This window comes from Carcharodon carcharias, chromosome 33, assembly GCF_017639515.1.
Source record: "Carcharodon carcharias isolate sCarCar2 chromosome 33, sCarCar2.pri, whole genome shotgun sequence".
NCBI classification, from domain to species: Eukaryota; Metazoa; Chordata; class Chondrichthyes; order Lamniformes; family Lamnidae; genus Carcharodon; species Carcharodon carcharias.
Window position 1 is genome coordinate 8,375,370 of NC_054499.1, and position 21,784 is coordinate 8,397,153.

General features: G+C 45.9%; 3 protein-coding genes across 6 annotated transcripts in view; 1 reads left to right on the plus strand and 2 right to left on the minus strand.

Moving 5' to 3' along the window:
• chrne (cholinergic receptor, nicotinic, epsilon) overlaps positions 1-289 on the minus strand; it is a 59,872-nt gene extending 59,583 nt beyond the window's left edge. For both annotated transcript variants that reach the window (XM_041179001.1, XM_041179000.1), the window contains exon 1: positions 269-289. The gene's annotated coding sequence lies outside the window, so the exon portion shown is untranslated. The remainder of the gene's footprint in view (positions 1-268) is intronic.
• Positions 161-5,754, minus strand: LOC121272359. Of its 2 annotated transcripts, XM_041179002.1 has the most exons (5): positions 4,146-5,754; positions 2,997-3,053; positions 2,824-2,904; positions 2,290-2,310; positions 161-349 (listed from the first exon to the last, which is right to left on the minus strand). In XM_041179002.1, exons 1-5 carry the CDS (start codon positions 4,663-4,665, stop codon positions 261-263), a joined length of 768 nt encoding a protein of 255 aa, XP_041034936.1. In that variant the 5' UTR covers positions 4,666-5,754; the 3' UTR covers positions 161-260. The 2 variants fall into 2 exon arrangements, with proteins under 2 accessions (XP_041034936.1, XP_041034937.1); XM_041179003.1 differs by lacking the exon at positions 2,290-2,310.
• Positions 5,755-5,771: 17 nt separating this feature from the next.
• Positions 5,772-21,784, plus strand: part of LOC121272357 (RPA-related protein RADX-like) — a 37,007-nt gene continuing 20,994 nt past the window's right edge. For both annotated transcript variants that reach the window (XM_041178997.1, XM_041178998.1), the window contains exons 1-5: positions 5,772-6,378; positions 9,612-9,757; positions 10,981-11,164; positions 19,875-19,983; positions 21,318-21,409. In XM_041178997.1, coding sequence (XP_041034931.1) covers positions 5,772-6,378; positions 9,612-9,757; positions 10,981-11,164; positions 19,875-19,983; positions 21,318-21,409 — 1,138 coding nt within the window. The remainder of the gene's footprint in view (positions 6,379-9,611; positions 9,758-10,980; positions 11,165-19,874; positions 19,984-21,317; positions 21,410-21,784) is intronic.

Sequence of the window (21,784 nt, forward strand, 5' to 3'; positions counted from 1 at the left end):
GCCTTCTCCCCATCCCGATCCCTGACAACTGTCTTCTACTTGCTCCCACTCCTTCCACAGGCTTCCCTCCCTCCCACCGAGCGAGTGTGCACAGGGCTCCACAGTTGCAGTCTCTCACCTGTAAACGCTCACAGAGTTTTACTCAAATGAGGTTGCCCCATATCCTCCCACACCCCCGAAAACCAAAGTCTCTGGGGAAACTGCGGATCTGCCTCTTGTCAAACAACAGGGTGGTTGTGGGGGGACCTGGGTGGGGGCCTTTACTCACTCGGCCAGCAGGTCTTCAGCCTCCAGCAGTTGACCTCCACCTCCAGACACGTGGTGCAATTTATAACTGTCGTGGAGTCCCCTGGACAGACACAGAACGTAGCACAGGGTCAACAACAGCCAGAAACCACAGGAGGATGTTCTACTGGCAAGTTGCTGGACATCTTCCCAACACCCCCCCCCCACCCCAACCGCCTCTCCACCTACCCTGATTGTCCAAGCAAGAGGAGGTGTTGGGGAAAAACACTTGGCAAGTCAGGATGCATCTGTGAAGCGGGAAAGGGGAGTTACCTGTGGGGTTAACTGGGAGGGGCCATTTGTAATCCCAATGGGATCGGGTGCAATGTTAATGTTTACTCTTGATTTTATCCTCCATTTGAAGTCAATGTCAGGCGGGGCTTGATTTCCAACTGATCCCATGGGATAAAAACAAAAAAACTGCAGATGCTGGAAATCCAAAACAAAAACAGAATTACCTGGAAAAACTCAGCAGGTCTGGCAGCATCGGCGGAGAAGAAAAGAGTTGACGTTTCGAGTCCTCATGACCCTTCGACAGAACTGTCGAAGGGTCATGAGGACTCGAAACGTCAACTCTTTTCTTCTCCGCCGATGCTGCCAGACCTGCTGAGTTTTTCCAGGTAATTCTGATCCCATGGGATTCCTGACTAAAACCTCTGGCTAACTCTTTTTTTTTCTCTCTCCACCGATGTTGCATGACCGGTTGAGTGTTTCCCGTAGGGATTCCCAACTCTGCTTGGATATATTCCTGGAGCTTTCACCACAAGCTTCCAACTGCTCCACTCAGTCAAACAGCCTTTCCTTCCCCCACCTCCAATGTTTTCAATAAATAATCGGCAAAGGAACGTGAAGAAAAAGTGCTCAATTCTTTTTTTCAGATTCTTTTTCTCCCCCTCGTCCGGTTTTTTTGCCCACAGCGGTGCCCGGGATATTATCTTCAATTCCTGGAGAGTCCAGGACAATATTGGAGGGTTGGCAAACCTGGTTTTTCCCAGGATTTGCCATTGTTAATTCAGAGTTTGCTTTAGTTTGACTTTAGGGTAGCAATCCGATGTCCTTTCTCGCCTTGTGATAAATCCCCTGGGTCTGTCTGGCATTGGGGGGGAAGCCTGCGGTGAGGGGTGCAAAAGTCTATCACTTCCACCCTTCCCCACCCCCTATCATCACCTCCTTGCGAGTACATGGTGACAGGGGTGCTGGGGGGGGCTGGTCTTTGGCTCCTCCTTGTGCCACCGCAGAGTTATCCGACCATTGTTGCTTGACCTGCCTCCTCTTTGACTCAAGGTGGAATAAGAACCCTACAGCACAATAGACAGCAGGAGGCCATTCAGCCCATCATGCCTGTGCTAGCTCTATGAAAGAGCAATCCCAACAGTCTCTTTCACTTTTGCTCGTTTCCCATATTTCCACTTTTTGAGCCAATTTTTTTGTTTAAATGGGAAGGTGAGGCAATTTTTTAAAAAAAGCTTTCACAATGGGGGAAAAGCTTCAATTTTCACTTCATGGGCATCGAAAGATCAAAGGATCACTGGAAAAAGAAACTTTTTGTCGAAGTTTTTCATCTTGTACTCATCAGGACAATCCACAAGAAAATACCAGTGTCCGGGGAAAGGATCAAAGTATCCCACTAAAGACACTCTGGACAAAGCAGGGATTAAATCCAAGGATCTTCCTGGTCTGTTTGACTCAAGAGCGGATGATTCTACCTTGGTGCCATCGGTACTGCACCGTGGGGGGTTGATGGTGTAAATTTTAAGTACACTCGTTGAGCAAGAATCCCGCGGGACAGGGTACAACACCCAGCTTTACACCCCTGCCCAATATTGCTCTCCATGGACTCGGTGTAAACCCAGTTTCCCTACACACACTGAATTTTCCAATGAATTCAGTTCAAAGTGGACGTTTAAACTCATGACTTCTCGGACTGCCCATTCCACCTCATATCTGATAGGCTTATTGTGCCCTAACATAGCTAGTTTTCAAGAGGCTTGTAGATCTACTCACTGCATTTGGGGGCACACATGGCTGCAGAAAAGAAAAAAAGAAAGAAAAGTCTTATCAGTGACAACAACTGGCATTTCTATAGCATCTTTAATGTTATGAAATGTCCCAAGGCGCTTGACAGGAGCGTTACCAGGACAAAATTTGAGACCCCAGTCGCAGAGGGAAATATTAGGTCAGGCAAAAGGCAGGTGAAGGGTTCAAGCCTCACTCCCGACAGCCCCAGCAACTGCATAATGGAGCACTGGGTCCCAATATTGGATTAACCTCCAGCGGTTTAATTTGCATCTGATGAACGTGGGTATCTCCATCCCCTCCCACCCCTGAAAAGGGACAGCTGGAGACATTTCGCTTTGGTTGCTGGCAGACTCTTACCCCCGAAGGTTAAAAAAAAAGTAACATGAGGAAGGCAAAAGGAGGCCACCTCAGCAGCGTGTGCCTAGTGAGTGTGGCCGATGCGTGAGGCTTGAGTTAGGACCTGTGATCGGAATTATAACAATCATTAAAAATATATATTAATAGCAAAGATCTTCTCACCCTCTTGGGTCAATTTTGGAAGCTTTACTTCATACAGCCAGTTCCAAAAGATGGGCAAATCTGTCAGGGTCTGGTTGATCTCTGTGGAGACAGTTGCACATGCAGAGATTGTGACAGTCCTTCTCTAGACTAGCATCTGTGGTGTAATATACAGGTAGAATAATCATGACTACCTATAACCCGTAGAACTCGGTGCACTTTTTCTGAGATCATGTTGACCAACACTTCATCTGGACAGAAAAAGAAAGAGTATCAGACACAAATGTGAATCCTTTCACTCATAACTTGCCTTGAAGAAACATAGACTCCAAGGACAAATCCCTCCCCATTATATAATTCTCTTAAAACTTTTTTCATGGGATGTGACTCGCAAGGTTAACGTTTGTTGCCCATCCCTAATTGCCCTTGAACTGAGTGGCTTGCTCAACCATATCAGAGGGCAGTTAAGAGTTAACCACATTGCTGTGGGTCTGGAGTCACGTGTAGGCCAAAGCAGGTAAGGATGGCAGATTTCCTTCTCTAAAGGACATTAGTGAATAAATGGGTTTTTACAACAATGAATGATAGTTTCATGGTCACTGTTCCTGAGATTAGCTCTCAAGTCTGTTTTTTTTTTATTCTTTGAATTTAATTTCTACCAGCTACCATGATGGGATTTGAACCTGTGCTTCAGGGGATTAGCCTGGGCCTCTGGATTGTTAATCCAGTGACATTACCACTACGACACTGTTCTCTCCCCAAATCCTAATGGATAGCTCTTTTTTCCTATCATTATACAGTAAAAAACCATCCCATTACCTCTCATTGAATCCCAGGAAACTTCAAATTCTCATTCAATCCCATTCAATGCAACACAACATCCCAGGTAACCCTGTTCCATTCACTCCCATTGCTTTGAACTCCAATAATAAACCCGGTATCCTTCAAACCGACTGGACAGAATCCCAATGGGCCAAACTATTTTCTTTCCACTGCTATTATCCATAATTTTACTCCCATGTTATGGACTATCAATAGAAGCAAATCCTTTCCATACCTTCCCATTGTATACAAACGGAACAATTCTATATGGCTGATTGATCAGATACCTCAACAAGAGAATGGGCAGTTTCAGTACTATAAATATTTTCGGATTAATGTCTCCACTACACGAGAAACATAAGTGACAATAATGATGTTTTATTTAAAGTGCTTTTATTTGTCTGGTTTACAGTTTAGCCATTTGCAGTCTTTCCTAAAATGGGCAGTGGCAATTATAAGAAATATATGTGGGTGGGAGATAACATTGAGACAGAGGAAAAAACAGTATTAAAGTTTCAGACCTGATAGGGTGGTGGGTATGGAGTCAGTAGCAGCCTTCAAAGGAGAATTGGGTATATACTTGAAGGAGAATAGAAATTGGAGACATGTGGAAAGAGCGGGGGGGAAAGTGGAACTAACTGGACTGGTGTTCAAAAGTTGTGCTGCACTGTTCAATGATTCTGTTCTATGGTAGATAACCTCACCAAATAGAAATTTGTTCAGCTCTGCATCTGTGTGCATGGTGCAATTTGTAGCCCCCGTAAGTTCCTTGTATTTCCCGCACAGCATCTCAAATCTATCTCTTATTCTTTTATGTGGAAAAGCACAAAACATGCAGCCTTCGGCCTTCAAGACGAGACCAAGCCAGAGGCCGGTTACCACCATGGTGCTGGTTGTCTTCCTCATTGTCAATTCAGTGGTGGACGGTCCAATATTGAGATTGCAAGCGAGTTGAACTGCTCGGTTTAACGGTTGACGGTTGTATGTGTTTGAATTAAACCCGTTAAGTTTAGGTTTACTGGGTGGTTGGCAGTGTTCCATGTTTTATGCTGTCATAAGGATAGCAAGCATGCCAATGAGGTCAGTAATTCCAAATCTCTGCTGTTTCTCTTGTGATTCCATACAATGATTTCGAATTGCCATTTCCCTCATTGAGTTTCAAAACTGAGGACATGAGTTGGCTTTGTGAATCTAGTCAGGTTGATTGATCTAGAACTTGGTCAGAATAGAGTCATTGTTTGAGATCTTAAATTGAAATTTACATTACCAATGCTGTAGCAATTACTAGAAACTTGGACAACTGGTGCTAAGTCGTATCTTAGCATTACAAGAGAACCTCCCTATGTACGTTGCCTTGTGATAGCGGGTCTCAACAATGTTTAGTTCTGATAAGAGACTGGAACTTGGTTGACAAGTTTAAAAAAAGACAAGGCTTGCAATATCCTTCTTGACCTCAGATCATCCATCTTTCCCGACCCCAGGTCATCTCAAAACATTTCACACCCAACAAAGTGCTTTTGAAATGTAGCCACTGTTATAATGTAGGAAACACGGCAACCAATTTGTGCACAGGAAGCTCCCACATGATAAACGGTCAGAATGTTTTTTCAGTGATGACGAGGGATAAATATCAACCCAGGATGCAGGGAGAAGTGCTCACTCATCCTGGAACAGCACCGGGGAATCTTTCACACCTGTTTGAGGGGGAAGATGGGGGCCGTTTCACGTCTCATTCAAAAGTCCTTAGGACTGCACTGGGAGTAAAAACAGAAAGTGCTGGAAAAACTCAGCAGGTCCTTCAGCATCTGTGGGGAGAGAGGCAGAGTTAATATTTCGAGGTCCCCCATGACTCTTCTTCAGACTGAAGAGATGCAGATGCTGCCAGACCTGCTGAATTTTTCCAGCATTTTGTCTTTATTTCAGATTTCCAGCATCTGCAGTGTTTTGCTTTTATCTGCAATGGGAGTGTTGGCCTAGATAAATGTGCTAAATCTGTGGGGTGGGACTTGAACCCAGAAGCTTCTCACTCAAGAGGCCAGAGAAAGTGCTACCCACTGAGCACCCCGCCCCTCAACGTCATCACGTCGCCCCGATTGTGCCGGCGTGCGACGCGATGACGTCCGCCGCTCGCTTCACCCTGCACCAAGATGGCGGCGAGCGAGCCCGGGTGCGTCTTCCGGGCGATGTTTCCAGACCCTCCTGCCAGCTTCGGGCCCGTCAGCTCCTCACTGGTGTGCCAGGAACCGATCTTCGTGCTGTCGGTGGAGAGATATCCGCGGGACCCGGAGAGTGTGGGAGGCCTGTTGGAGGCCTCGAGCGGAGGAAGAGGCGGCGGCAGGGGCAGGGACCTCTACGATCTGGGTCTGTCGGACGGTCACTGCCGGCTCCGGGCCACCCTGCACCCCTCGCTCAACCCGCTGGTCCGCCGCAACCAGCTGCGCTGCGGCTGCGAGCTGAGGGAGGTCCGCCTTGGCCTCGAGTACGACGAAAGGCGGCTGAGCGTCGGCAGGCGGATCTTCGTCCTCCTGGAGGCCCAGGTGGTTGCCAGGAGTAACGGCGCCGCGCCCCCTGCCGCCGGGAAGCTGAAGGTGCAGAAGATGCAGGTGTTCGGCCAGGGGGAGGAGCCACGACTGATGCCGGAGCTGCCAATCAAAGCTAAGAGGCGCTACTACCTGCCCCTGTGGGACAGTGCCAACTATTATGGGGACGCTTGGCAAAGAGAGCCCCCTGGGCACCCTATCCAGCGACTTGAAGGTGAAGTGGCACCGTACTTTTGTCTAGAACCTTCCAAATTTCTAGCCAAATCGCTAACATTTTTCACCCCAACCCAACATGACAGAACTTGCATTTATACAGCATGTCCCATGGCGCTTTTCAGACAACTGAACTGTGGCCACGCGGCTGCCAATGTGTGCACAGCAAGATCCCACAAACAGTGATGAGTTAATGACTATCAGGTGTGGGGGGGGTAAATATTGGTCATACGAACATACAAATTAGGAGCAAGTGTTTGCTATTCGGCCCCTTGAGCCTGCTCCACTGTTCAGTAAGATCATAGCTGATCTGATTGTGGCCTCAACACCATTGTCCTGCCAACCCCCGATACCCTTTGTTCCCATTGTTAGTCAAGGATTTATCTACCTCTGCCTTAAAAATATTAAATGATCCTACCTCTACCGCTCTCTGGGGAAGAGTGTCACAGGCTCAAGACCCTCTGACTCCCATGTTCCTCCTTGAAAAGTGGCCTTAGGATCGGGGGTGGGGGTGGGGGTGGGGGTGGGGGCACCTCATCCAAAAGACGGCATCCTCAGCAGTGCAGCACTCTCTCGGTACTGCATTAGGAGTGTCGGCCGGGATTGTGCACGTGCAATCCAAATTTAGAAGGACAGTCTCGAGTGTACTATTTGGTTAAAGTGGACACAGTCTGAAAATCTCTCCCACCTAACATTACACTTAACTGAGATACCAGTGACAACACTGTTTAATTCCAGACCAATTTAAACATGAAATGGTGGGCACTGAATGCAGCCTGACTGTAGCTCCTCACACCAACAATAGAAAATTTAGGGTGAATGATGCTAAAATTGATAATTGCAGACATTTCTTAGTGAGTGGTCATTACTGTCAAATTGAATTCTCTGCAAAACTTTTACATTATAAATTAAATCACTCCTTTCCTGTATCTCCTGAGTTTCAGTGTGCCATGCATTAGCTCATTTGCCAGCCAGCCAGACCCCACGCCTCCACTTTTACTGCTTTGAAGCTAGCAATTAGGAGTTGTGCACAACTGAAAGAAGGGAAGAACTTGCATTAATGCGGCATTGCATTTGACACCAGAACATCCCAAAATGCTTTACAGCCAGTGAAGTACTGAGGGAGCGCTGCACTGTGGGAGATGCCATCTTTCAGATGAGATTAAGCCGAGGCCCCAGGTGGAAGTAAAAGATTCTACAGCTGCTATTCAAAGAACAGGGAAGTTCTTCTCAATGTCCTGGGGTCAATATTTATCCATCAATTAACATCACATAAACAAATTTTCTGGTCATTATGACATTGGTGTTTGTGGGAGCTTGCTGTGTGCAAATTGACTACCATATTTCCTACATTACAACAGTGACCACACTTCAGAAAGTAATTCATTGGCATAAGTCGCATTGGGACATCCTGACGTTGTGAAGAAATATAAATCTGTTGTTCATCGGTACTACACTCAGTGTTGGTCTGGATGTTGCTCTGAAGTCTCTGGAAAAGGACATGAACCTACAACCCTCTGACTCAGAGGCAAGAATGCTACTCACTGAGGCACAGCTGATGGTGAAGACAAAAACAGAATTACCTGGAAAAACCTGGATTCAGATAGTTCTGTTGAAGGGTCATGAGGACTCAAAACGTCAACTCTTTTCTTCTCCGCCGATGCTGCCAGACCTGCTGAGTTTTTCCAGGTAATTCCGTTTTTGTTTTGGATTTCCAGCATCCGCAATTTTTTGTTATCTATGATGGTGAAGACATATAGGCCGGATTCAGAGACTGACCGATCCTATCCTCACCCAATATGATTGATCTTACCTCACTTGGAAAACCTCTATATTGAAGAAACAGTAGCAATTATTGTTCAAGAATCTTGGCAGACAGTTTGAAGGTGGGCTGTACAAATAAGTATGTAAAACTTCACGGTTTAGGCAGGATTACCAGCACCCTGGCAGAATTAGCATTACAGCAAGACTATTAGATAAATATAGCAGACTATGGAATGATTAAAGTCTCCAGTTTTAATCTGTAAGGGGAGGTGCTGTGGGGGAGACCAGATTGGCCATGATGGTTGACGAGCTACAGAAGTTTGGGAATGGGGAGCATCCAAAAGGTTACCTATCATTGCCGGTATTCAGTATCTAGATTTGTTTTGAGAAATAGTTATTTGATTGTATCTGTATCTTTAAGAATTGAGTGGAATCGTTAACCGATTAAAGGGTTTAATTGTTTCCCAAGAAAAACTTTGAGGTTATGAGTTCAAATCCATTATAGAAAGGTCTATAAATGCTGGTAATTTGTGGATTGGCATTAGAAAAATCATTGGATTGGATTGCTGTAAAGACTTAGCTGGTTCAGGAAAGGGATGCCACCAGCCTTACCCTGTCTGGGCCTACATGTGGCTGCAGTCCACATGATGTGGCTGACACTTCATCCTCTCTGACGTGGCTTAGCAAGCCTATCAGTGGTAAAAACAGTCACTAGCATGACCATCATCATCTGTCAGGACATCTAGGGATGGGGAATAAAAGTGGCCACGTCCAGGCCATCCATGATGAATTAAGGATGCACGTGTATGTTGGTAGCTGGCTGTGGAGCTATACAAGGTGAGGTACTGATTGGATTCCAGTGTCCCAGTGGAGAGACTAGTGAAGTTGGAATAGTTCTGCTTAGAACACAAAGGAATAGGAACATAAGTAGACCAGACGGCCTGTGCAGCCTGCTCCGCCATTCAGTATGATCATGACTGATCTTGGGCTTCAGCTCCAAAGAAGGTTAAGGAGAGATTTAATAGAGGCGTTCAAAATCATGAATAGCTTTGATAGAGTAGATGGGACGAAACTGTTTCCGCTGTAATGAGGAATAGTATCCGAGGACACAGATTTAAGGTACTTGGCAAAAAAAAGTCCAGGGGGCCAGTGAGGAGAATTTTTTATTTCTGGCATGAGCTGCTTGAAAGGGCAAAGGAACAGATTCACCAGTAACTTTCAAAAGGGAATTGGATAAATACTTGATCAGGGTAAAAAAGAATTGGACTATGGGGATCAAGCAGGGATCAGTGGGACTAATTGGATAGCTCTTTCAAAGAGCTAGCACTGCCTTGATGGGCCCAATGGCCCTCTTCTGTGCTGTATGATGCTATACTGTGCAAAGCACAGAGGGGAAACAAGGGGAATGATGTAGATGGGGAAAAGTGACATCCTCCTGGCATCTGACTTGTTTTTGCTGGATGTATGCAGGATCTCGGTGTATAAATCTGAAACAGCTGGAAGATTGCATCTGGCAAAAGAAAAAGGACCTTCCGCCAGTGATTGTCCGTATCCTCCACAAGTTCAGACTTTATCATTTTGGACGACCTGACAGATATTCAGAGTGCCCATTCCAGGTAAATGCCATTTTTGTTATTTCTTTGTACCCCAGTTTACTCTTGCTTGGTGCATTTCCATGGACACTTGGAACATTTCAGCATCTTGACCAAGCATCCATTCTCACGCAAGACACCAAAAAGTGTATCAGCAGACCGTTTCACATTGAGGGAACTGGGGGCTGAGACCCATTCTGCTTCCACAGAATTGACACAAGAACTCACGCTTTTGTGGTAAGTTTTCACCATCTTACCTGCCCTAAAACAGTACGTTTCCTCTACGCCCCCAATTATCGACCTCTACCAACTTATCCGTTCTCTCTGTTAAGTTAGTTTGAAGGCTCTTGGCTTCATTTGCAGGGCAGTCCAAGGTTTCCCTCCACACTGCCTTAGCAAAGCATTCCAGTCTCCTGCTCCAGTGTGCACCTTTCTACTTTTTGTGCTCCACAATTATTAACCCATTATGCCTCAGCTCTCTCAAACCTAGCTCAAATCATTCCAACTTGCTATTTCCATTCCTGATCGCAAAAAGCTTCCTTAAAATCCTTTTTTTCATGCTGCTTGCTTCTTTTGTATTCTTCCTGCCTTCCACCAATTCTGTATTGGCCCTTCAACCGTTGCTTGATGTCGGCCCTTTAACTGTTGCTCAGCATTGGCCCTTTAATCATTTTTTGGGACTGGCCCTTTAACCATTGCTCGGGGTCGACCTTTAAACCGTTGCTTGGGGCCGGCCCTTTAACCGTTGCTCGGGGCCGGCCCTTTAACCGTTGCTCGGGGCCGGCCCTTTAACCGTTGCTCGGGGCCGGCTCTTTAACCGTTGCTCGGGGCCGGCCCTTTAACCGTTGCTTGGGGCCGGCCTTTAAACCGTTGCTCGGGGCCGGCCCTTTAACCGTTGCTGGGGGCCGGCCCTTTAACCGTTGCTGGGGGCCGGCCCTTTAACCGTTGCTCGGGGCCGCCCCTTTAACCGTTGCTCGGGGTCGGCCCTTTAACCGCTGTACTGTGTGATTTTTCAGTTAGGCACAAGAAAATTAGCGATTTTGCTCCCCCCTAGTCCTGTAGCTCAGGAACTAATTAATACTACCTCCTATTGTTTCTCATGATTACTTTCCAGGGTCTCCTGAAAAATGCCGATTTCAGGACTGGGCACTGCTATGATGGTCAAATGGTTTCTGTGCACTTGCAAACTAATTTAAATGAGGAAAGCTTTTATTTTTGTCTACAAGTTCCGAATTTCTATCCCATAGGCCAAATTCCTAGTAGCAGATAAATCGTGGTCAGTGACAGTCGTGCTGTGGAACTCCCTGTGTATGGACTGGTACAGACATCTAGAGCCAGGGATGGTGATCCGTCTGCACAACTACATTGTGAAGAAAAGTTATGCCACACGGATGGGACAAAACGCCGGAGTTACAAAGGAGCCAGTTCTAGGTACTGTAACAGTGAAGCAAGTTATCAGAGTGGATATGTGCGTCTTCTTTTGCCTTTTCAATGTTGAAGTTGTCAGTTCTGCATTGGTACTTTTAGATAAAGTGTAACTGCCCCATCAAACACTCGCAAAGCAAGTACAGTGTGGATTAGATATAGTAAAAGCTCATACTGTCACATCAAACACTCCCAGGGCAGGTACAGCATGGGGTTAGATACAGAGTAAAGCTCCATCCACATTGTCCCCATCAAACACTCCCAGGGCAGGTACAGTACAGGGTTCCAGTACAGCTACAACACTGACATCTATCCGGCAATGTGGAAAATTGCCCAGGTATGTCCTGTACAGAAGAAGCAGGACAAATCCAACCCGGTCAATTACCACCCATCAGTCCACTCTTGATCATCAATAAAGTAATGAAAGGGGTCACCAACAGTACTGTCAAGTGGCAATTGCTTAGCAATAACCTGCTCACTGACGCTCAGTTTGGGTTCCGCATGGGTCACTCAGCTCCTGACATCACCACAGCCTTGGTTGAAACATGAACAAAAAAGCTGAGCTCCAGAGGTAAGGTGAGAGTGACTACCCTTGACATCGAGGCAGCATTTGACTGGGTTTGGCATCACAGGAGCCTTAGCAAAACTGGAGTCAGTGGGAATCGGGAAAATTCTCCGCTGGATAGAGTCATATGTAAGATGAAGGAAGATAGTTGTGGTTGTTGGAATCAATCATCTCAGTTCCAAGTCATCACTGCAGGAGTTCCTCAGGTTAGTGTTCTCAGCCCAACCATCTTCAGCTGTGTCATCAATGACCTTCCTTCCATGATAAGGTCAGAAGTGGGGACTTTTGCTAATGATTGTACAGTGCTCAGCACCATTTGCAACTCCTCAGATACTGAAGCAGTCCATGTCCAGATGCAGCAAGACCTGGACAATATCCAGGCTTGGGCTGACAAGTGGCAAGTAACATTCACGCCACACAAGTGCCGGGCAATGAACATCTCCAACAAGAGAGATTCTAACCATTGCCCCTTGACATTCAGTGGCATTACCATCACTGAATTCAGCGCTATTAACATCTTGGGGGTTACCATTGATCAGAAACTGAACTGGACTAGCCATATAAATACTGTGGATACAAGAGCAGGTCAGAGGCTAGGAATCCTGCAGCAAGTAACTCGCCTCCTGAACCCCCAAAGCCTGTCCAACATCTAAAAGGCACAAGTCAGGAGTGTGATGGGATACTCCCCACTTACCTGGATGAGTGCAACTCCGACAACACTCGAAGCTTGACACCGTCCAGGACAAAGCAGCCCATTTGATTGGCATCCCATCCACAAACATTCACTCCCTCCACCACTGATTCACGGTAGCAGCAGTGTGTACTACAAGATGCATTGTAGGAATTCACCAAGGCTCCTTAGACAGCACCTTCCAAACCCACGACCACTACCATCTAGAAGGACAAGGGCAGCAGATAGATGGGAACAGCACCACCTGGAAGTTCACTCCAACTCACTCACCATCCTGACCTGGAAATATATCGCCGTTCCTTCATTGTCGCTGGGTCAGAATCCTGGAATTCACTCCCTAACAGCACCCTGGGTGTACATACACCACTGCAGCAGTTCAAGAAGGCAGCTCACCACCAATTTCTTGAGGGAAATTAGGGATGGGCAATAAATGCTGGCCTAGCCAGTGACACGCACATCCCATGAATTAATTCAAAAAGAGTAAAGCTCACTCTGCACGGTCTCCATCAAATACTCCCAGGGCAGGTACAGCACAGGGTAAAAGCAAAATACTGCGGATGCTGGGAATCTGAAATAAAAACAGAAAATGCTGGAAAAACTCAGCAGGTCTAAAAGCATCTGTGAAGAGAAAAGTAGAATTAACGTTTTTGAGTCCGTATGACTCTTCTTCAGAACTAAATATAAGTAAAAATGTGAAATATATACTGTTTAAGGGGAGTGGGACAGGTGAAGCTGGATGGAAGGCCAGTGATAGGTGGAGGAAAGGATTGCAAAAGATGTCATAAACAAAAGGTCGAAGGGGTGTTGATGGTGGTGATACTGGCTAAAGGTGGTGTCAATTGTGACACTGAGTAGAAAGCAGGATGAGCAAGTGACAGATGGCCCTAGTGGGGGGGAAGGGGACGGTGTGGGAGAAAAGATCGAAATAGGCTAAAAGGTGGGGATAAAACAATGTTTGAAAATGAATTTTAAAAATAATAATAGAAATAAGTGGGAAAAGAATATATATATAAAAATTTCTCACACTCATCTCACCTCAGGAGTTCCGCTCTTTTGTCCATGTTTGAGCCAAGGCTGTAATGGGTTCCAACTTGGCGACAGTGAGCAGGTTATTGTTAAGCAAGTGCTGCTTGATAGCACTGTTGATGACCCCTTCCATCACTTCACTGATGATCGAGAGTAGACTGATGGAGCGGTAATTGGCCGGATTGAATTTGTCCTGCTTTTTGTGTGCATGACACACCTGGGCAATTTTCCACTTAGCCGGGTAGATGCCAGTGTTGTAGCTGTACTGGAGCAGCTTGACTAGGGGCACAGCAAGTTCTGGAGGACAAGTCTTCAGCATTATTGCTGGAATATTGTCAGGGCCCATTGCCTTTGCAGTATCCAATGCCTTCAGCTTTTTCTTGCTATCACGTGGAGTGAATCGAATTGCTGAAGACTGGCATCTGTGATGCTGGGGACCTCTGGAGGAGGCCGAGATGGATCATCCACTTGGTACTTCTGGCTGAAGATCGTAGCAAATGCTTCAGCCTTATCTGTTTCACTGATATGCTGGGCTCCCTCATCGTTGAGGATGGGGATATTTGTGGAGCCCCTTCCTCCAGTGAGTTTTTTTAATTGTCCACCACCACGCACGACTGGATGTGTCAGGACTGCAGAGCTTAGATCTGATCCGTTGGTTGTGGGATCGCTTAGCTCTGTCTAGCACTTGCTGCCTATGCTGTTTGGCATGCAAGTAGTCCTGTTTTATAGCTTCACCAGGTTGACAGCTCATTTTTAGCTATGTCTGGTATTGCTCCTGGCATGCCCTCCTGCGCTTTCCATTGACCATTGTCCTTGTTAATGAGTCACTGAAAGCTAACATGCAGCTACAGCAAACAATTAAGAAGGCAAACGGTATGTTGGCCTTTACAAGAGGATTTGAGTACAGGAGTAAAGATGTCTTACTGCAATTATATAGAGCCTTGTTGAGACCGCATCTGGAGTACTGTGTTCGTGTTTTGGGCCCCTTATCTAATGAAAGATATACTTGCTTCAGAGGGAGTGTAACCAAGGTTCACCAAACTAATTCCTGGGGTGGAGCGATCGTCCTGTGAGGAAAGATTAAATAGACTGGGCCTTTATTCTCTGGAGTTGAGAAGAATGAGAGGTGATCTCATTCAGAGCTCGACAGGGTAGATGCAGGAAGGTTGTTTCTTCTGGCTTGGGGGGGAGGGGGTCTAGAACTAGGGGACACAGTCTCAGAATAAGGAGCAGGTCATTTAGGATTAAGATGAGGAGGAATTTCTTCACTCAGAATAGTGAATGTTTGGAATTCTCTACCCCAGAGGATGATGGAGGATAGGTACAGCACAGGGTTAAATACAAAGTAAAGCTCCCTCTACACTGTCCCATCACACACTCCCAGGATAGGTAGAGCACAGGGTTAAATACAGAGTAAATCTCCCTCTACACTGTCCCCATCAAACACTTCCAGGACAGGTACAGCATGGGGTTAGATACAGAGTAAAGTTCCTTCTGCTTCACCCCAAAATTTGCCTGAACCCCAACCTCAACGAAATGCCCTTGTGTCATTTAGTGCAAAATCATGGGAGGTTTCGGCTTTGGAGCTGCACGTGTGAGGCTCAGTCATTGAGTATGTTCAAGACTGAGATTGATAGATTCCTACATCTTAAAAACATCAAGGGATACAGGAATACTGCAGGAAAATGTGGAAGATCAGGCATGATCTCATTGAATGCCGGGGTGGGCTCAAAGGGCTGAATGGCCTACTCCAGCTCCTATTACTTATGTTCTTATTTTACAGCACAGGGTTAGATACAAAGCTCCCTCTGCACTGTCCCATCAAACACTCCCAGGATAGGTACAGCACAGGGTTAAATACAGAGTTATGCTCCCTCTATACTGTCCGCATCAAACACTCCCAGGTCAGGTACAGCACGGGGTTAGATACAGAGTAAAGCTCCCTCTACACTGTCCCCATCAAACACTCCCAGGTCACGGACAGCACGGGGTTAGATATAGAGTAAAGCTCCCTCTACACTGTCCCCATCAAACACTCCCAGGACAGGTACAGCACCGGGTTAGATACAGAGTAAATCTCCCTCTACACTGTCCCCATCAAACACTCCCAGGACAGGTACAGCACCGGGTTAGATACAGAGTAAATCTCCCTCTACACAGTCCTCATCAAACACTCCCAGGACAGGTACAGCACCGGGTTAGATACAGAGTAAATCTCCCTCTACACTGTCCACATCAAACACTCCCAGGACAGGTACAGCACGGGGTTAGATACAGAGTAAATCTCCCTCTACACTGTCCCCATCAAACACTCCCAGGACAGGTACAGCACGGGGTTAGATAGTGAGTAAATCTACCTCTACACTGTCCCCATCAAACACTCCCAGGACAGGTACAGCACGGGGTTAGATACAGAGTAAATCTCCCTCTACACTGTCCACATCAAACACTCCCAGGACAGGTACAGCACGGGGTTAGATACAGAGTAAATCTCCCTCTACACTGTCCCCATCAAACACTCCCAGGACAGGTACAGCACGGGGTTAGATACAGAGTAAAGCTCCCTCTACACTATCCCCATCAAACACTCCCAGGGTAGGTACAGCACAGGGTTAAATACAGAGTAAATCTCCCTCTACACTGTCCCCATCAGACACTTCCAGGACAGGTACAGCATGGGATTAGATACGGAGTAAAGTTCCTTCTGCTTCACCCCAAAATTTGCCTGAACCCCAACCTCAACGAAATGCCCTTGTGTCATTTAGTGCAAAATCATGGGAGGTTTCGGCTTTGGAGCTGCACCTATTTGGTACTGCATTGGAACCGAACCAGAGTTTATCTATTTCAGACTCTTTATGGCTATCAGAGGAAGCCTTCATCCTGATCGTTTGAGCATGATTTGATTCATCCACTGTCATGGTCTGAATTGCTGCTCTTGACTGCTCTCCAGTCCTTGTTAAAAAGTAATTGTATAAAAGCAAAAAACTGCGGATGCTGGAAGTGCAAAACAAAAATAAAAATACCTGGAAAAACTCAGCAGGTCTGACAGCATCTACGGAGAGGAACACAGTTAATGTTTCGAGTCTGTATGACTCTTCAACAGAGCTAAGTAAAAGTAGAAAAGAAGTGAAATATAAGCTGGTTTTTTGGAGGGGGGGCGGTGGTAGAGCTGGATAGAGGGCCAGTGATAGGTGGAGATAGCCAAAAGATGTCATAGACAAAAGGACAAAGAGGTGTTGAGGGTGGTGATATTATCTAAGGAATGTGCTAATTAAGGGTAGAAAGCAGGACAAGCAAGGTACAGATACCCCTAGTGGGGGTGGGGTGGGGTGAAGGGAAGGGATCGAAATAGGCTAAAAGGTAGAGATTAAACAATGGATGGAAATACATTTAAAAATAATGGAAATAAGTGGGAAAAGAAAAATCTATATAAATTATTGGGAAAAAAGGGGGTGGGGATGGAGGAGACAGTTCATGATCTAAAATTGTTGAACTCAATATTCAGTCCGGAAGGCTGTAAAGTGCCTAGTCAGAAGTTGAGGTGCTGTTCCTCCAGTTTGCCTTGAGCTTCACTGGAACAATGCAGCAGGCCAAGAATGGACATGTGGGCATGAGAGCAGGGTGGAGTGTTGAAATGGCAAGCGACAGGGAGGTCTGAGTCATGCTTGCGGACAGACCAAAGGTGTTCTGCAAAGCGGTCACCCGGTCTGCGTTGGGTCTCTCCAACGTAGAGGAAACCGCATTGGGAGCATTGAATGCAGTAGGCTAAATTGAGGGAAGTGCAAGTGAAATGCTGCTTCACTTGAAAGGAGTGTTTGGGCTCTTGGATGGTGAGGAGAGGGGAAGTAAAGGGGCAGGTGTTGCACCTTCTGCGGTTGCATGGGAAGATGCTGTGGGAGGGGGTTGAGGTGTAGGGGGTGATGGAGGAGTGGACCAGGGTGTCCCAGAGGGAACAATCCCTGTGGAATGCCGCCAGGGGTGGCATCATGCTGGAGTTGGTGGAAATGGTGGAGGATGATCCTTTGAATGCGGAGGATGGTGGGGTGATAAATGAGAACAAGGGGGACCCTATTGTGGTTCTGGGAGGGAGAGGAACCTGTGAGGGCGTATGCGCGGGAGATGGGCCGGACACGGTTGAGGGCCCTGTCAACCACTGTGGTGGAAAACCTTGGTTAAGGAAGAAGGAAGACATGTCACAGGAACTGTTTTTGAAAGTGGCATCATGAGAACAGATGTGACAGAGGCGAAGGAACTAAGAGAATGGGATGGAGTCCTTACAGGAAGCGGGGTGTGAGGAGCTGTAGTCGAGGTAGCTGTGGGAGTCGGTAGGCTTGCAATGAATATTGGTGGTCAGTCTATCACCAGAAGTTGAGACAGAGAGGTCAAGGAAGGGAAGGGAAGTGTCAGAGATGGACCATGTGAAAATGATGGATGGGGTAAAAATTGGAAGCAAAAAGTAATTGTGTATGGTTGTCAAGTGAAGAGAAGGCTGGCCTTGGCTATGATGCCTCTGAGTTAAAGCAGCCCACAGATCCTCGCCCCATGATTCACACATGAAGAACGTCCATTTGGGTGAGATGTTAAAACCATAACAATCCTAACCATAACCTCAAAAGCTAGTGTCTTCAAAAGTGGAGAAACTGACAGTGCTTACATTAAGAATCAGACGTGCTGCGTCACGTTTTTGCCAGAATTTTGTGTTAACTATTTCAATTATAAATCCCTTGTGTCCACATTTAAAGAAAGGAAGAATTTCCATTTCCATGGCGCCTTTCAACTCCTCAGTACATCCCAAAGTGCTTCACAGCTAATAAACTACATTTGAAGTGTCATCACTGTTGTAATATAATGGCCTTTATTGCAAGGGAATTGGAGTACAAAAATAAAGAAGTCTTGCTACAGTTGTACAGGATGTTCGTGAGACCGCATCTGGAGTACTGTTTGCAGTGTTGGTCTCCACATTTAAGAAAGGATATCCTTGCATTGGAGGCAAAGGTTCACTAGATTGGTCCCTGGGATGAGGGGGTTGTCCAGTGATGAGAGGCTGAGTAAATCAGGCTGATACTCTGTGGAGTTTAGAAGAATGAGAGGCAATCTCATTGAAACCTACACAATTCTGAAGGGGTTTGACAGATTGGACGCTGAGAGATTGTTTCTGTTGGTTGGTTTATCTAAAACATGAGGGCACAGTCTCAGGATAAGGAGAAATTACTTCACTCAAAGGGTTGTGAATCTTTGAAATTCTCTACCCCAGAGAGTTGCGGATGCTCCATCGTTGAATATATTCAAGGCTGGGGTAGACAGATTTTTAGTGTTTCGGGAATTAAGGAATATTGCGAGCAGGCGGGAAAATGGAGTTGAAGTCCAAAATCAACCCAAATTGCAGCCAATTTGTGCACAGCAAGATCCCACAAAGAGCAATGTGATAATCAGCAAATCATCAATTTTTGTAATGTTAACTGAGGAATAAATATTGAACAGTACATCGTGGAGAACTCCCCTGTCCTTGGGGATAGTAGGCAGACAGGGGCCTTGGTTTAAGGTCTTAGCCAAAAGATGTCACTTCTGACATTGCAGCAGTCCTTCAGTACTGCACTGCAGTGTCAGTCTAGATTCTTTCAGGAGTGGAGCTTCTCATCAGTGCTAGTGCTATAGCTCCTAAGTTTTGCATCTGCAAGTTCCCCAGGACTGTTTCCCAAATAGTAATTTTTACAATTAAACCTTAAGCAGCCTAGATGAGTACAACTCCCACAACACTCAAGAGGACAAAGCAGCCAGCTTGATTGGCACCACATCCACAAACATTCACTCCCTCCACCATTGACACAGAGCAGCAGCAGTGTGTACCATCGACAAGATGCACTGCAGCAACTCACCAAAGCTCCTTCAACAGCAACGTCCAGACCGCTACCATGTAGAAGGACAAGGGCAGCAGATAGACGAGAACACCACCACCTGGAAGTTCCCCTCCAAGTCACTCACCATCCTGACTTGGAAATATATCGCCATTCCTTCAGTGTCGCTGGGTCAAAATCCTGCAACTTCTTCCCTAACTGCACTGTGGGTGTACCTACATGGACTGCAGCGGTTCAAAAAGGCAGCTCACCACTACCTCCTCAAGGGCAACTAGGGATGAGCAATAAATGCTGGCCCAGCCAGCGATGCCCACATCCCGTGAATGAATTTTAAAAAGTAGAAAACCAAAGTCTTACATAGACAGGACAGAATATAGGATCTTTAGATGGATGCTCAGTTACATCAGCTCTAGCACAATTATCTCCTGCCTTGTAATCCCCACTTAATCTGAAGATGAAGCTTATTGTTGACTCCACGTATGTCTACCCACAGGAGATAGTCTTTTAATTACGATAATGTATCAGCGACCTTTTGTATCATGTTTCACCCTTGCTCTTTAACCTTTGCACTATTTCCAGAGTTAAATTTAAACCCAAGGAATCCAGCGGCTGAAATTACTGTGATCAATTCCAGGAGTGTTAGAGAAGAGTGGCAGTTACCAGCTCTGCAGTATTGCTTTATCACCAGGTAGCACACACTTTCTGCTTTGTGCTAACACAAATTAATGTAAACAAAATAACAGCAAAGAATGGCACTATAGAGTGACAAATCTGCAGGATCAGATGGTTTCCATCCTAGGGTTTTAAAGAAAGTAGGAGAGAACAATGCAGATGCCCTAACTATAATTGTCCCAGTTCTGGAACCATTCCTTTAGATTGGAAAATTGCGCATGTACCTGCGCTCTTTAAGAACGGTGAAAGAGAGAAACCAGGCAGTTATAATCCAGTTAACCCAACATCTGTTGTCAGGAAATTACTAGAGTCTATAATTAAAGATGAGAGGGTGACTGACGGCTTTGAACATCTGATTAGAGAGAATTAGCATGAATTTGTAAAGGGTAGGTCATGCTTGATGAATCTGATTGAATTTTTTGAAGACCTGACTAAAGTAGTAGACAGGGGAATGTCTATGGATGTTATTTATGTGGACCTCTGGAAGAAATTTTATGAAGTCCCTCATAAGAGACTGTTAGCTAATGGATTGAAGCCTGGAAATTGGCTGAGCGGCAGAACACAGAGAGTAGAGATAATGGACTGGTTATCTGATTGACAGAAAGTGATTTGTGGTGTCCCACAAGGATCTGTACTGGGAGCGAGGTACAAGGGACTGTTCACCATTTTCTAACAACTTCGAGAAAATGGGATAGATAGAAAGACACATAATCAAATTTGCAATGCAACGAAGATAGGTGACATTGTAAGTAGTGTAGATGGAAGCATAACATTGCAAAGAAATATTGAGAGAGTCAGTGAATGTGTAAAACTGTGATGAATGGAATTTATTGTAGGCAAATGTGAGACCATTCACTTTGGACCTAAAAAGGACAGAGCAGAATATACTGTAAATAGTGAAAAGCTAGAAACAGTAGAGATCCAAAGAGAGTCCATTAAAATGAACAGTTACAGAAAATAATCAAAAAGGATAATGCAATTCTGGCCTTTATACTTAGAGGGATACAATACAAGACAGTAGAAGGCAGGCTTCAGCTATACCAAGTGAAATAAAGGCAAAATAAAGCAGATGCTAGAAATCTGAAATAAAAACAAAGTACTGGAAAAAGTCAGCAGGTCTGGCAGCTTCTGTAGAGAGAGAGAAACAGAGTTAAGGTTTTAAGTCCAATGTGACCCTTCTTTGGAAACTGTTCCCTTTGAAATTTGATATTCTTGCATCTATCCTGATTAACATAAAAAAGAAAAGCATCAACAGCATTTTTCCTTTTTTCTGCAGCACTCGGGTTCTGTAGGAGCAAGCGACTGTTACGAATGAATTAGTAATTGCACCCTGTTTCTATGTTGGTGCAGGAAGGAACTGTCAGAGCTTCGACCTGGAGATGTGTGTGACATCATTGGCCTTGTCACATTTGTCGGTAGACAAGAGCGTATCCGAAACAAAGGTATGTACGGTAACTCTCCCACGCACGTCACTCCATGTACCTCACTTCCAGGCATCTGGATGAGCACTTGGCACGTCATAACATTCAAGACTATTGGCCAAGTGCTGGTAAATAGGACTAGGTAGGTAGGTAGGTGTTTCTCACGTGTCGGTACAGAGTCGATGGGCTGAAGGGCCTCTTTGCTGATTCTGTCGTTCCCTGTACAACACTCCCACGCACATGTTGCTTCCCATACAACACTCCCAGGCACCTGTCACTCCCTGTACCTCACTCCCAGGCAACTGTCACTAACTCATTGTCAGGCTCCTATCGCTCCTTGTACCTCACTCCCAGGCACCTGTCACTCCCTGTACCTTGCTCCCAGGCTCCAATCGC